Source organism: Rhipicephalus sanguineus, unplaced genomic scaffold (assembly GCF_013339695.2).
Source record: "Rhipicephalus sanguineus isolate Rsan-2018 unplaced genomic scaffold, BIME_Rsan_1.4 Seq725, whole genome shotgun sequence".
NCBI lineage: Eukaryota > Metazoa > Arthropoda > Arachnida > Ixodida > Ixodidae > Rhipicephalus > Rhipicephalus sanguineus.
In genome coordinates this window covers 30,640-47,056 of record NW_023615852.1, presented here as the reverse complement: position 1 = coordinate 47,056, position 16,417 = coordinate 30,640, and the positions used below count along the sequence as shown (strand labels likewise).

Here is a 16,417-nt window from a genome sequence, read left to right as displayed (position 1 = left end):
AATAACCGCAGGTTGTTGTACTTTATCATGGTTGGACAATTTTCTATGAGCGGTTCAATTAAGTGGAGCGTGTGAAGACGAATTAAGCTGTACAAGTAGTTTATCTCGACATGGAATGCTTGCATGAGCTGATGTGCTTTCCAAGTTTTGTGCAATGACACATATCCCTGAAATATTTGCAGCCATGTACCTACAGTAGGCATAGAGATGTGAGCAGGATAGGATGCACTCATAATTACAACCTTAAATACAAGACAAAGATCAGATGGCTCGAGAACTCATAGAAGCATTTCACAACTTTACAACAGAAAAAAATATTTGCGTATCATTCCCATCTTTACTTTTCTTTGAGTGCCCCAGATTAGAACGATAGAAGACTTCTTCCATATGCGTTGCTCTAACTACAAACAACTTTTACTTACAAGAAATGCCAGACAAATACGAAGTTGAACATGGTTATATGTTACTTTATTTAAACCTGCTGCTTAGAACTATACTGGAGACTTTGCAGAGGGATTTGTTTTCACAGAACTTGCTTCCTCTTCTTTCAAGAGCAGAGAATTTTGCATCTTCATGAGTGCCGTAGCACTACAACCATTGCACCTTTTGAATCTTGCCGTTTCACTTTCTCCGTGAACCGCCACCAGCCAGCAGCATGGCAATCCTGATGAAGATGTTCAGTGTGTCCAGATAAATGGAGATGGAGCTGAAAAAATTCAGGAGGTATTGGTTTCTGTGAGCGAGTGTGCATGGTATATTATATACACCACATGTTAAATTTTAGTTTAACACCTGACTGTCATAAGAAATTAATAAAGGAAAGAGGGAGAAAGAAGGGGGGGAAAAAAGGTCAAAAATAAGAAGTTAATAAAAAGATAAGTGCAGATTGAAAACAAGAACAAAAAACACTTCCTATCTGCACTTCTACTAAATACATTACAATGAAGCATGTGTGCTTCTCCTGAGTGGATTGCGATCATTTGCTTCATTGCAGATATTCACGCCGATTAAACAATACTATTTTGGCAAATGCTGACAAATGGGGCATTGCATCTGAAGGGCAGTGCAAGCTGTGAAGGAAAATGAGAAGGGTGCACGCCTTGAAGCATGGATGGCTCGTGCAGCAGGGATTTTTATTTGTGCTCTATAATTACGAATTTGCTTCAGTAAGCTTCACCCCAACAGAGCCATGCAATGTGGTGAAGAATAACAGCAGAAAGAATTAACCGTCTTACAGTGAAGCATACTACTTGCAAATGTCATCAGAGAGAGGATCTCCAGACTGCTTTGAGAACGCGAAAGGCCACCTGGTCTGATAAACATGTTCCACAATAAGGCGTGGATGGAAAATGAATAGGAGGTAAAACCTTTATGCCTTCGACTTGGTCTTAGAGAAACAAATCAGCAAATTTGCAGTTTTGATCAAATCATCGATTATCAAACTATTTCGCAATCTCCTTAGAGTTCAATATGTCATGATATGACTGTGCCACTAAAATGTCACGTGAAATTGCAACTGAATGTGGACCGATATCTATGCAGGGGGTGCAACAGCCGAAATAGGATTTGAGCAATTTTTGGAGCAGCAAAATGTTGCTTTTGGAGCACAAAAATCCAAATTTGGATCAGGTTGCAAAGACAAAAAAAAAAAAAAAACTGAATTGTTTAGCCCGAAATCCCAAATTTGGAGCAGTATAACAAAGAAGGCTTACTTTTAGAAAAGAAAACAAAAATACGTAAAAACCATTCAACATCACCTAATTCGTGCAAGGTGCACATGAACACTGCTATTTCAATAAAAGTAGTGTGCTGAGCCACCCCACAGTGCAAACAATGACTAAGTCCACATTAGCACTTGGAGGACCTGTCAAATAATTCGACAGGCACTGGAAATGCTAATGTGGACCTGCGAACCTCGCAGCCTAAAAATTTGGGAGATTCGTAAAGCAGGAGCAAGTGGGGGTAGCGAAAAAAGAAAACTGGCATATGCTTTTGTCTATTGTTTCTCAAGGCCGCAGAAACGCCATACACAGCAGCTCCAAATGATTTCCAATAATTTTTTAGACGTCAGCGATCATACTAGTACTCATAATTATACGGTGCGTGCACGAATGAGTAATTAAGGAACAAAATGTGCTGTGTCCCTGACAGCTAGTACTACCCAACTGAAATTGGCCGACGGCCGATGGTTGGCAAACAAATGGGCAGCCCTCGGCAACCGGTATTGTTGGCCGACCAATGGTGACCCAAAGTGGGGCCCTGATTGGCAACCAATTATGCTGGCTATTGGTTGGCCGAAGACGTTCAGCCAACGGTCGGCAAATGATAGGGAAAGAGTCGGCACCCAATGCTCGGGAGACCAAATGTGGTCCTCCGTAAGGCCATGCTTTGCTACCTACCACGTTGGCCAGGTACTATGAGCCAGCGACCAGCCGATATTGCTTTATATCTGTGGGCGCAAATTTTTTTTTCCTACACCATGCGCATTATTCCTTGGTCAGCGAAAATTTCTTTTATGAGTGTTGAGCGTCGGCTGTCATTTTTTGCACTACATTATTCGCACAAGATTATTCGATCCAGCTGTGCACCGCCTGATGTCTGCAAGGTCGGCCTACGACCTTGGACCTATGTTAGCAGCCAAAGGTCGGCCGGTGTAAGGCTATTAACCAATTCCAACGTCGGCCATGCACGTTGGGCCAGCATAGAGCCGAGGTCGTTTTTTCAGTTGGGTATCGCATTCATTGCTTCGTCCTTCCAGTAAAACTGACTTTTTTTCTCTTCTTTTCGTGGGGGGTTAGGGTCTGCGCGTCTGTATTGGATGACGATGCCCACACTGCAGATGACCAATGCGGCCTCCATTTCTCGCTCAAATTTGCGCAACTGAAAAAATTTTAATCTGGTCGGGCATTTTGGCGCAGCGTGGCACAATTTTAACAAATTTCACGGTTTTGGCTCAGCTTGGCGCAAAAATAAGGAATTGTATCAAATTGGCGCGATTGGCGCAGCTGTGGCATCCCTGTCTATGTGAAATCAGGCCCCGCAAAAATTTTTAGCCCAGAAGGAGGCAGAAATTATTACAAACTGCAGCCACATATGTGGCACAGGGACTCGGAACATGACAGAAACAGACACCTTTGCATACTTTTTTTTAGATCAGGACTCATTTGAAACCACAGACTACTGTGGAAGAAGCGAGGGTTTCAGTTATAAGTATGTGCTTGCATGTTTACAGCCTCCTTACCCTGGTAACATCACACAAGCAAAACTCGCTTAATCTAAAAATTTAATATGTCATGCAAGATATTAGTGTAGAGTTAAACATTGTTACAACTAACCCTGACACACATAATTAAGGAAAGCCTAAGAAGATCCTCCCAAATATCGGCAAGTAAGAAATAAAATACATGACAAAGGTTCTTTTTGTGTCGGTTGTGACTGTTATGCGGTCCGTCCGCCCCAAGACACGGAGAACCAAGGCGTGCTGTACTCACGCATTGACAGGGTCATAGGGCTTTGCAGCATACAGTGGGTAAGTCTCCGCCATCCTGACAATGCGTTGCGTGTCGTAGAGGAGGAAGCCGCCGAATAACACCAAGCCCCCATACATGCTCAGTGAGTAAAGGCCAGCACCCAAGGCTGTGGTGGGAGGCAGGAACATCGAGCCTAGAAAACGAGAGGAGAGCCAAATTCAGACTGCGCGCCTAGAAAAGAAAGTGATGGCTGCACAATGGCAAAATAAAACTCCACTGCAAGTCATCAGTGCCACATACAACGTATACACAGGTACGAGCTGATTTGCACCATTACATGTAGACCATTCACACAACTGAAGATGTTCACGAGATCAAACCTACCTCTGCGAGCATCACACACCCATGTGGTCTGTGTAAGCTTTGATTTCTCACAGAGAAACACAAGCAATGCATGGTGGTGTGAAAGTAGACTCCAGAAAAATTGAAACTGGCTAACTCTAAGCTTAATAGCACTTCCTTCAGCTAGATACCATGGCAACATCATCAGCATAATTTATTGTTTCGAAACTTCAGCTGCCATAGTACATACAAACGACTACACAACTTATAAATGGAATTCAAAAACGGTGTATGATTGGACTTGTGGTAGCGCATGACAAGATTTCCTATACATTGCAACGGAAATGGAGGAGACATGCATAGAAGTGAGCAGAAAGCTAAATACATGTATAAAATGAAATACGAATGTTCTGAAATTTACTGGAAATGTCTATAGAATATGATGAAATGTCGTTGAACAATGAATGTCACTGGAGCCAACTTTTTGACAAGGGGACTTGCCTTCGTCAAGGTAGCAAATGCTTTCCCTAGCAGCATTTTTATGTGCTTAGGTCACTCTCCCGAAATCACTGCTTTAACCCTTTGAGGGTCAAAGATGTACTATCGGCGTCAAATGAAACCCAACACTGGCGAGCCTTCGCAATGGTATAGTGCGCGCCGTCCAGTTATCACCATGGACAGGCGCGCATATGCGCAGTGTGGTCAAACTGGATGCGTGTGCCTGTCAATGGTGATGACAGGACGACGCGCAATATACCATGGAAAGGCTTGCCGCTGTTTGGGTTTCATTTGACGCCAATTGTACATGTACATCATGCCAGTATGTTTAAAACGTGCACCTTTTTTTGATCATTTCTCTTGCTTGGCATGTGCTGCCACACTGCGGGAATGCGTAGAATTTTTTCCTTGCGCCGATATGTCTGTTTTTTTTTTATGCTTTACTACAGCGGTGCACCGGCTAGTTTTGGTTTCGTTCTTCGGCCGGTTCCCGCTTGTTGCGCCCGCACAACTGATGGCTTTCTGGTTTAGAATCTTTCAAAAGGTGACCGATTTGTTACTATCTCGTTCATTGCTCCCCGGTACGCGATTACGTCCGTTTCCGTGCAGGTGCTGACTGACACAAACGGTGCTGCTGTGGTTGTGTTTCCTGTTTTGGGAACTTGCAATAACCGCTTCCGTTCTGTTGGCAATAAGACAAATGATTATTATAGGTTTCAGACTTGTTTTTGCTTTCTGGACGCGCTCACAACTACACAATTTTCTTCAGTGCACTCACCTGCGCAGTTTACTTGCGCTAAAGAAATGCACGCCGGTTTCTCGGCTGCAAAAGTGAGTCTAGCGGCGATTCGGAGGAATCGCCGCTCGACCGGCCAAATCAGAATCTGATTCAGTAAATGCCAGCCCGTCACACGAGGCGTTACTTACAAGTTAAGATTCAGATGTTGAGGAGTGAGCGACATCTCAAAAGCGTGCACGGCGAGACGATGCCGACTGGATAAAAAGTGGCTTTTCTCCCTCCATGTTTCCACTTGACGGCACTACGTGCGCTTATTTTTGTATGTCTATGAACTAAACAGACGTTTATTGCAACGCATAACTTTTTAACAGTCATATAGGTTTTTTTCTTTTAGAATTTACCTTGCTGTTACTCATGAAAAAACCATGTGCATGGTAACATCACAAAAGATTTTTTTGTCACTTTACGGTCACCCAAAAAAATTTTAGAGAATTTTTTTCTGGTATAGATTCGTCTGAAGAACTTAATTTATTCAGAAATAAAAAAACATACATTTTTGGGACGCATTGCAAGAAAAAAATCAACCCTCATAGGGTTAAATGATGAATTCTGCCACTGCTTTAAAATGATGAAGGTGCTGGCACTTCTCATGAAAATCGCTAGCAATTAGCTCCAAGGAGAATTCACCCATGGCTCTTCAATTTAATTATCTATATAAGGTAGTGCACAAATGCTGCAAGCAACAGCTTCACTAACCTGGTATGAATCTGATATGAAAAATCGGGACAATATGTTCACCTTTGTTTCTGAACATGAAGAGTACATCAGTAAACAATTAAACGATGATATATTACTTGAACAAAAATTATCGTATATTGCAGATTATAAGTCGACATTTTTTTTTCATAAAATGACCTTCTAAAGTTTGGGGGTCGACCTTTAATCGGAGCCGTAGAGTCAAATTGTCTGTGGGGGTGAAAGTAGTTTTGATCAAGCTGCAGGTAGTATACACACTGTGCTTGCATAATTCTGCAATAGCCATCACACAAGGTGCGAAAGCAGGCCGCTTAAAAAAAATTGGCCAAGCTTATACTAAGCACTAAGCCGCGCAAGCCTTGAAACAGCGAAACTGGACGATTCTAAGACTAATCTGGTTGCTTCTAGGTTGATGAGGGCCGTTCCTAGGTTGCTTCTAGGCCGTTGCTGGGCTTTCGCTAGGTGATGCTAGGTTGTTTCTACGTTGATTTTCAGCGCAGAGAGGTTCGAGTTAAACCACACACAGTCACAGACACGACACGGATGTCCAAACTCCAGAGACAGAAACCCGCGCTGAAACCAAACGTTCGCACCTCTTATAGATCTATGGGCACGTCGTCGTTGGTGTAGGCCTTCAATCGCTTTGGGGTCTTCTCATAGCCACCGTTGCCTTTTCCATTCACTACAGTTGGGCTAGCTATTGCCTTCATTTTTAGTGGACCAGTGGTGAGCAGTGGGATTTACGCACTTTCTGTGGCACATACCCGTTTGTTGGGCTAACTGTTGCCTTCTTCATTTTTATTGGACCAGAGGTGAGTAGCGGGATTTACCCAATTTCTGTGGCACATACCCATTTATTTTTCGAGATAGGGTCGGACACATTATGGCTAGCTTAAACGGCTTCGATGTTAAAAGAGGTGTTTATCTTATGATTTGCCACAAAGTTTTGTTTACACACGATAGAAACACTTTGTTGACAGACAGTGGGCGTTCCACGGAAAAGCTGGCAGCACTTCGTGGGGAACTAAACCGCATGACCAGACCCATGCACCCACAAGCGTTCTCGCATGTTTTTGCACTCTTTGCGTGCCTTTTTTCCATTTCTGCATTATGCTTCGCTTGCAAATAGTAGTGTGTGCGATTTTTGTTGCTGCTCAACAGACGCCAAAATACTGCCACCACACCAGCAACAGTACAGCACTGCTTTCAAGCAGCAAGTGATCCTCCAGGTAGAGTTGGAAAACGTTGCAACAAGGTGCAAGTTCGATGTGTCAAAAAAAAGTGTTAGGAATGCAGAAAACAGAGAAGCAAGGTCTTTGCGTGTGCTGCTAAAGGCCGGTCTTTTTCGTGGACCGAGGTCAAGACGATATCCTGCCGTTGAGGAGGCAGTTCGAGATTTAGGTTCAGGACCACAGAAGCAAAAGCCTGAGTGTTTGCTATGATAATATTAAAGCAAAAGAACGTACTGTCACGGAGGATACATGCATCTTGCAAACTGAGTTCAAAGTATCCAAGCAATGGATCACGAACTTCACAAAGCACAATGGCCTGAGCCTAAGAGGATGCATGATCGTATGCCAAATGTTACACAAAGCATAAAAAAAAAGAGAGAGAGAGAAAAGAGAAAGAAGAAGGAAAGCGCGTTTTTACGTTACACGAGTACCCGATGGTAAAACATTCAGTCCTGCCTCAAGAGGACTGTGTCTGTAAAATGGGAGCGCCAGGTTCCCCTGCTAACAATGGGCAACATGCCCAACCATTTCACTGTCATATTGTGCTGTACGGCCGACGGGCACCAGCTACCACTATTTCTTCTGTTCCAAAGGAAAATAATCTCAATGAAAGAAAAGCTCCTGCCGAAAGTTATCATGCGCACGAATGAAACGGGGTTCTTTAACGATGAAACTGTCCTCGAATGGTTTCGTCTTGTGTGGTGCAGGAGCCCCGTAGCATGGTCATCCTAGATTTTTTCTGCGGCCACGTCACGGATCGAGCGAAGAAAGCGATTGCGGACTCTGGATGTGAGCTGGTCGTCATTCTGGGCAGACTGACACCTATTGTTCAGCCGCTCGACGTGGCGCTGAATAAGCCATTAAAAGACCTCACCGGCACCTTCTACAACGAATGACTCCAACAGGAAAACCTGAAGACACCGACAGGGCGACTGAAGCGTACTTCTCTGAGAAAAGTGGTGCAATAGGTAAGCGATGCCTGGTATGGACTGCCAACCGACATGGTCCATGTGGAGTTTTCCAAGTGCGGCATCTCGGTACAGCCGGCACCGCTGCCCATGGCGAGTAGCCGCAGTGGCTCACACGATGGCAATGACCGCGACTGCATCCTTCTCTCAAGCGACGAGTTGTAAGTGATTTCTCACGGACAAATAGATGTTTCTTTGCTGGACTCGATCTTCTGCAAACCTTGTTTGTGAGCTAGAGCCACAGCTTTAGGTTGTGCTCTGAGTTAACTTAAAGGGGTTGCAAATTAGGGGGTTGTCGGGATATTTTGGAGTCTACTTGTAATTGGAAACACGCGGTAATTAGAGCAATAATTATTAACTTTCTAAACTTGCTTTGGCAAATAAGTTTGCTGAAGCTGTTACAGGGCTTTTTGCAATGTTTCACGTGGCCAAAATTATAATTCTGAGCCATCAAACTCAGTGTAACAAAAAATAATACAGTATGCTTTGTGGATTTAAAGGCCATTTAAAAAAAGAAGGGACTGTGTAGAGAGCACAGTATCAGACACTGTAGATATGCTCTAAGTAGGGCTCCGTGTTTTCGGAGTTTATTTTTCTTGAAGTTCGAAGGAGTTTAGGAGTTTATTTTTTGGCAGACATTCGGCATTTATCGGAGTTTATTTCTCATAGATCGCCAATTCTCCGAAATTCGGAGCTTAACTTTGCATTATTCTCAATACTCGAATATTTTAGATGAAATGATATCTGAAAACGAAAACATCAGAACACATGAAGCGTATTTCACTTGTTTGGAAGGTATGAACACACAAACACATATACAAACAAGCACAAGTACTTGATTACAAAACACCTACGTTTGTGCATATTACAACCTTATAGCTTGCTGTAATAGATGCAAGCATACTTTAAGAGGTCCGTATTTTCGATGTCGTCTGGCATGCCCCAGTGCCACCAGGGGACCGTATATCAAGATGTCATCTCGCGCTTCCGGGGGCCCTACATACATTGACGTCTCTCACAATGTGCACGACAAGCCCTTTGTTAAATGTGTGATGGGTGCAGTCTGCGAGATACTGTTGATGTGAAGCAAACTTTATATCAGCCAAACCGGCCCATTTATCAATTACTGCTCAGAACATGTCCTTTCGATAAACAGGGGTGGAAGCGGGCTTCAGTCTTTTGGAGCAGCTTTGGAGCACCAAAACGTGTGTTTTGGAGCAATGCAAGTTAGTTTTGGAGCACATTTCTAGGGTAAAACATCATTGTTAATTGAAATTTCTGTTTCAGGTAAACAAAAAAAATTCGAATGGTTTTTACCAAACATTGAATATTGATGAACCGACCATACTTGCCACAAAATATGTTTCCATGATAAAATCATCACAGCTTGCGCAGCAGTAACTAAGATAAAACAACAGATAAGCGATGCTTTGGATAGCTGCACTACCGTAAAATTTCGAGCAAGCGCCGTTTCAAATTCCACTGCTAATTTCACATTTTCACGCAGTTCCGGGAAAGCTCACCCCCCCCCCCCCCGCCCTTTTTCGTACCCCGATTACGTAAGCGTCAACGCAACGGTAGCCTCCTTGAATCCCATCCAAACCTGCTTAGCAGCCCAATCTCTAAGCGCCTGCGGGTGAAATGTGTTGTAAAAATGATTCTTTGTTCTCCCGAATAATGATTGCACCCCGCACTTAGCGCAAGGCATCCATGACGATTTTCAGGGTCCCGTGAGCAAAAGCATGGCCTTCGAGATCTATATTCCAAGGTCGTAACTATGACGATGTAGTCAGCTAATGTAAGGCCTTCCAGACCGGTGTTTGTTGCTTAGCGCTGCTGCGTTGGAACATCATCGGAGGTGCTTCCATGTCATGCTTCCCGCGGTTTGATCGCGTTGCCATTGCGTTTGTTGTGCTCGAGGGCCGTTGTTATGCGTCGTGCCACGAAGGAAAGCGGGAAGACTTGTGAGGAAGTCCGCATGCATCTTTTATTTTTATTTTTCGGGGCGAAATTTGCAGCCGCCATCTTGAATTTACGTGCCGTTCCAGGAATCCGCCTTCCGACCCCCACTTTGCCGATATTTTGGCTTGTTGGGGGGGGGGGGGGGCACTTGCTCTGAATTTTACGGTAAACGTTCATGTTCCACAGCTGACATGAACAACTGAAGAAAGACAACATTTAAGCTAATAAAGGTTACCTTTATTCTAGACACAATGAGACTCGACAAATATACCTTTAAAAAGCCAATGCTCCCGTTCTTAAAGCCCCACAGCCGACATGATAACCCACAGGAAAATATAGATAAGCAATGCACTGCGTAGCTAAACCTGACTACACTTCCGAGATTTTTTTTTATGTTCATATTAACGAAACACTAGCTGAAATGTACAAATGAGAAGACGAGAGAACTGAAATCTTCAAAATATTCCGTCACCACTGGTGTGACAACGGAAAAGCGACTGAGCAGCTACTTTCCAGTAGCCAGCTCTCTCCTGCCCTTTTCTGCTCGCTAGCTTTTTCGTGCCGTCACGAGTGTCACGGAGAGCGCGCCAGGTTGATATGAGCTCACTCGGGCGCGCCACGCCGAGGATGACAACGGCACATGAAGGCAACAAAGGCCACCTGGGAGCAGTTTCGGCGCAATAATGCGTTTTGGAGCAGATTGGCGCAGCAGAAGCGCATTGGCGCAGCGTGGCGCAAATGGCGCAGCACTTCCACCCCTGGATAAAGAATGGAAGACGGTCATATTGGCCTTTATTAGGGGTGTGCGAATATTCGAAATTTCGAATATTTTTCGAATAATGTTTGCTATTCGATTCGATTCGCACTGAATTTTACTATTCGAACTTCCCAAAAACAAGTACAGTCAACGTCCGATTGAAAGTGACCCCTTCAAATTTTCAAAATGCTTCACCTCATTACACTGACGTACTGCGGCAAAGCTGCCTTTCAAGCTCCGTTAATGTCGAACTTTGCCAAGGCACAGTCAACGTCCGATTGGAAGTGGTCCCTAGGTTTCAATATGCTTCACCTCATCACACCCCGATAACACACCCGATATTGCGGCAAAGCTGCCTTTCAAGCTCCGTTACGGTCGAACTTTGCCAAGACACAGTCAACGTCTGATTAGAAGTGGTCCCTAGATTTTTAATATGCTTCACCTCATCACACCCCGGTATTGCGGCAAGGCTGCCTTTCAAGCTCCGTTACGGTCGAACTTTGCCAAGACACAGTCAACGTCCGATTGGAAGTGGTCCCTAGATTTTCAATATGCTTCACTTCATTATACTCTCGTATTGCGGCAAAGCTGCCTTTCGAGCTCCGCTACGGTCGAACTTTGCGAAGACACAGTCAACGTCCGATTGGAAGTGGTCCCTAGCTATTTTAATATGCTTCACTTCATTATACTCTCGTATTGCGGCAAAGCTGCCTTTCGAGCTCTGTTACGGTCGAACTTTGCCAAGACACAGTCAACGTCCGATTGAAAGGGGTCGCTAGATTTTCAATATGCTTCACCTCATCACACCCCGGTATTGCGGCAAAGCTGCCTTTCAAGCCCCGCTACGTCGCAAATGTATTAACTCAAGAAAACGCTGGTCCAACATGGAGATGAAAGATGTGGCAGAGTTGGGGGCTCAATTAATGCTGTTTTTGGCCTGAAATTTGGGCAGGAAGTCTGAAAAATCGGACGCCGAAGCTTTTTAGCATCCAAAAATTCAGATGTCTTATATATCGACGTCTACGAGGCAGATTTGGAACTCTGGACTTGAAGGGAGCACACCCTTGTCCGCCACATCAGTTGGGCTTCCACAGAAGTTGAAAGAGGAGGAGAGGCTGAGGAAATGGCATCCTTGCCTATCACGTGTAAAGTGTTGTCGGCAACACTTTGGCTGCACCAAATCATGTACATAAATAGAATTCGGCCTCTACATTGCCTCATTCTTGATAAGACAACTATGAAACACCACCCCGCCAGTGCTTCATCAACCTAGCGAAAAGAAACACTTTCATGTTGCTATCTCATAAGAATATGCTTAGGAATCCTCTCTAACTTTTTCTTCTGCAATTTTGCTTTGAAGTATTCGAAAAATATTCTAGAAATATTCTAGAAATATTTGAAAAATATTCGATTCGCACTCACACCTCAATATTTGAATTCGCTTCGCACCCAAAATTTTGCTATTCGCACAGCTCTAGCCTTTATATAATTGGAGTTGATCGGATAACTCCGAATTGTCAAAAATTTTACAGTTAAACATTAAAATTTTAGCGCTTATAGTTTTTTTCTTTTTATTTATCCGAGAACAAGGAGCCCTAAATATAAAGCATGAGTTCATGCAAAATTTTGTTTGAAATATGAGTGGAAGCATCATGAAAAGTAATCAAAAGGAGACAACTTTTGTATGCTTGAGTAACGCATGACGCATTACATGCAGCTCATCGGCACCAATTTTTACATCTCCCAGTGGCATTGTGAGGTTCAATGTCCCGAAGCTGCACAGTGCATTATGACAGACTCCGTAGTGGAAAGCTCTGGATTGGTTTTGACAATGAGGTGTTATTTTTTAATGTGCACCCAAGGCACGGTATGTGGGTGCTTTTTTTGTACTCCACCGCCATCGAGGTGCAATAGCAGTGGCCGAGAATGGAACCGATGACCTTGCGCTGAGCAGCAGAGCACCATATAGACATTGAGCTGCAGCAGTGAACGTTTTGAAGAAAACGATAAGAGCTCAGTGTGCAATTTTTAGGTTTGCTTGCATGCTTGTTTCAACGAGCCTCAGAAATAAAGTTCGAGTTATACAGTAAAACCTCGTTAATTCAAAGTCACTGGGACTGTGAAAAACTTTCGAATTAAGCGGTTTTTTGAATTAACGAAACATACAAAAAGCGGGATGCAAGGAACTTTGAATTACTAAAAGTAATCAGAGGTGGTCGTTTGGCCTTCTATTTTGCGGCTCCAAGGGTTGTTTTCAGCAATACCCGGTCCCCTTTTTGCCGCAAACCCGGGAAAACGGCAAGCCTCGCTGCTGTCAGCGCAAAAAAAGAAAAGAAAAGAAAAAAAGAAGTCTCGTGGTCAGCTGAAATGCGTGCCTGCGGAAAAAAAACGGCGTGCTTCACTGCAGCACAGTGGTGACACGCGGGCAGCATGTCACCTGCTCCTCGCAGCGTCACGGAGTCATGATGCGACCATTCGCCCATTCTTTCTGGTAAAATAAAGAATATGATAATGGCCAGTGTGACGGAATCCGCGATCTGTTCTGGCTGGAAAACATCATCATTGAAGTTTTCGAAGTAGGCGTTACAGGCAAGAACTCCGCCAGCAGTGCAAGTGCGCAAATTGCCGGAGCAACCGCCAGTCGGAGATTCGCGTACATCATGAATTCTGTTAGGTCGTCCTTTATTATCTTTTCTTTTCCCAAAAAGAATGGGTAATTCATGACGCGCTGACGTTGTGAGAAGCATGTGACATGCTTCCCGCGTGTCCCCGCTGTGCTGCAGTGAAGCACGTCTTATTTTCAGCCGGCGCACATTGCAGCTGACTACGAGACCGCGTTTTTTTTCTTTATTACTTTTTTTTTGCGCTAGCACTAGCAAGGCTGGGTTGCTTCAACTGTCACTCATTAAGATCGCTACACTGCATTGCCTTGTGGCTCCTAACGGCCGTCGCTTCCGCGGAGTTGCGGCGAAATCGGGATCGGGAATTGGCACATGGCACCCAAAGTTTTCGAATTAACCGGGCTGGCGCTGACCGCCGCTTCAAAATATCCACTCAGATTTACATTGCAAAATACGGGACCGCAGAAACCCTTCGAATTAAGCGGGATTTCGAAATAACCGAGTTCGAATTAATGAGGTTTTACTGTAGGTGTACAGATAAAAAGAAGTTCTGTGTTTTATACGCCAAATCAATAACCTGATTATGAGGAACACTATAATGACAATAATGCATGTTGCTGGGTGAGTCGGTCGTACATCATTAAACAGGGCGCTGCACAAAGGAAACACGAACAAGGAAGTGAACGAAGACGGGTGCAATCACTATAATGACATGCAGCGAAGCAACTCTTGCGCAGTGCGCTCCCCCCCCCCCCTCTTCTGACAACCCCCTTTCAATCACTAATGTACTGCACTTCAAAGTATACACTGTAACTGACCCAAGCCTTACAAACTGAGAGTGACAAGAACTGCTCCCCTGTGAGTGTCTCTTATAAAAGGAGTTCAACTTTACACATACAGACAGCTTGAAACTCAATTTTAGCAGTTTATCTTGGTGCCTGCTAATGAAACCTAACATGCCTCAAGATTTGTGACTTTCAATTGCAGGATCCACTTATTAGTTGCCTATCGTCGGACCAGAAACACACGCCAAGAAGCAAGAGAAAGGCACGCACCAAGAGAGGAGGCGAACACAAATCCCAGTCCGATGGCGAGGGGCCCACCCATGTTGAGGAATTTGTCACTTGGGGCACAGGCAGCCACCGTGGACAGGCCCGTCACCACGCCAGCAGTGTAGCATGCAGCACGCATCATTATAGGGCCACCCAAGAGGCAGAGGGGGGCCACAAGGGCACCCATGACGCCACAGTGCAAGGCCCAGGCCGCCTGTTTGGTACCCAGCCCTTCTCTGTAGGGCAGCGAGCGAGCGACCATGCCTGTGCCGATCATGGCTGCAAAGCTTGCCCCTATGGCCTGCATTATTGCAAGGAGACAGAAGCAATGTTCATCAGTATGGCACAAAAGGAGAAGAAGAAAGCTTTGCAAAGGCAGTGGAACACGACATAACACTGTCTGCACAGCACAGGTGACAAGGAGAAGCCAACTACATTTGTTATGCCGCTTCTCATGGGAAGGTGCAAAGGATGGAATTACACTACAATATAATCTCAATAATTGGGCACCTCTAAATTCGAACTGCACAATTGGTTACTGAAAGGATGTAGGCATTCGAACAAAAAAGTCCCATGAATTCAAACTCTAAAAGCTACTTTAAGGTTATTTTGAACAAACTTTCTTGCGCCTTCCAGAAAAACGTTGTGTCAGTTGCCTCTGAAGCTTTTGACACAGCCCAACTACCTATACTAGGCATGCGAGGAAATAGTGCACATGTAGCTACCAGTTGTCTCAGCTTGCCCGACCTTTGTACCCCCCCTCCCCACAGATTACCTGCGAAGCAGAGTTCTGCACTTATACGAGCTGTGAAGCTCCCTATTGGCTCCATGTATCCAAATACGCACATGCCATTAGCAAAAACTGAGAAGGTCTTCAGATTTTAGTGGCACCCGTATGCGGAAAAACAAGCAAATAAATGGCATTTTTGTGTTGCATTGCACAAGCCCGTAAGCAATGCTGTTATTGATGAAGCGAGCCGTGTGTTTATGTTTGCAGCTTGCAACTTGCAGATGGTACTGCAGCCGTAGAACTATTCGCGACCTTTCTTGAAAGTGATTCTTAATTCTCGCCATGGCAACTCGTGTAATGACAGCGAAGACTGCAGCGATCGTGGCACTGATGTGTGTTTTCTACCGTCACTCCCAGGTGCCGCGTCAGTTCGCTATCTTCCGCGATGTTGTCCATGGGCATGTCCGGATCTTGGAATAGAGTTTCGCAACTGGTATGAGTGAAGAACTCTGCCTGCAAGGGGTACCGGCTTCCTATGCATTTGGCTACCTGTCGCCTTGAGGAGGATGCATGCACAGGAAGACTGAATCACCCTCTCCTGCACATCTCCTGGATAACACCACACTCACCAGCCACGAGTTGCGCATCACCAAGTTCAGCATGGCTGGATGCCGGCTCACTGCCAATGCTGAAGCTGCCGTGATGACAATGCTACCTCCAAAGTAGGTGTAGGTGTCACGCACCCTCTGCCGCACGTACTCTGGCCACACCCTGCAATGTTTTTTCATGCAACACTCATTCAAAACTAAAAGAAAAGTGAGATCAGAGAGTGCACATGAAGGAGGAATAACCACTCAGAGTGTGAGCTTAGAAACGCAACTGCTGGGTCTAACAAAACTTCACGCCTCATAGTATATAAAAATAAAGACGATGCAGCCACAACATAATGTAAAACAAAAGGGGAAGTCTCTCCCATTTTGACTTGGCAAGTGAAAGAATTGCTTCCACTCAAAATTTGCAAGGCTAGTTATTTGCTTGAGGTCAATACAGAAAATATTCACAAAAAAAAAAACTGTGCGATGGTTTCAGCACGTGCTACGCAAGCACTTGGAAAAGAAAACACACAGGACAGTGCTATGCACTAACTGGCCCAGCAAACCACCTTGCTCAACTATAACGAAAAAGATTGCGCAACCTCTTCAGTAGCTATTTTCCATTCAACTACCATGTTCATTCAATCATAAGGCAAAGGTGCCATTGGGGTTCCATGCCCCAAAAGACTGAAATTAC

General features: G+C 44.6%; 1 protein-coding gene across 1 annotated transcript; it reads right to left on the bottom strand.

Annotated features, from left to right (window-relative positions):
• Nucleotides 1-442: 442 nt before the first annotated feature.
• On the bottom strand, nt 443-15,935 carry LOC125756775 (growth hormone-inducible transmembrane protein-like). The gene is made up of 4 exons (XM_049411714.1): nt 15,757-15,935; nt 14,401-14,698; nt 3,492-3,663; nt 443-706 (listed from the first exon to the last, which is right to left on the bottom strand). Exons 1-4 carry the CDS (start codon nt 15,913-15,915, stop codon nt 622-624), a joined length of 714 nt encoding a protein of 237 aa, XP_049267671.1. The 5' UTR covers nt 15,916-15,935; the 3' UTR covers nt 443-621.
• Between the last annotated feature and the right edge of the window lie 482 nt (nt 15,936-16,417).

Coding starts and splice junctions, on each gene's coding strand:
- LOC125756775 (XM_049411714.1), bottom strand. CDS start 15,915: ATGAAAAAACATTGCAGGGTGTGGCCAGAGTACGTGCGGCAGAGGGTG. Junction 3,664..14,400: donor TGTGTTCGCCTCCTCTCTTG/GTGCGTGCCTTT, acceptor CTCGTTTTCTAG/GCTCGATGTTCCTGCCTCCC. Junction 707..3,491: donor CCCTATGACCCTGTCAATGC/GTGAGTACAGCA, acceptor GAATTTTTTCAG/CTCCATCTCCATTTATCTGG.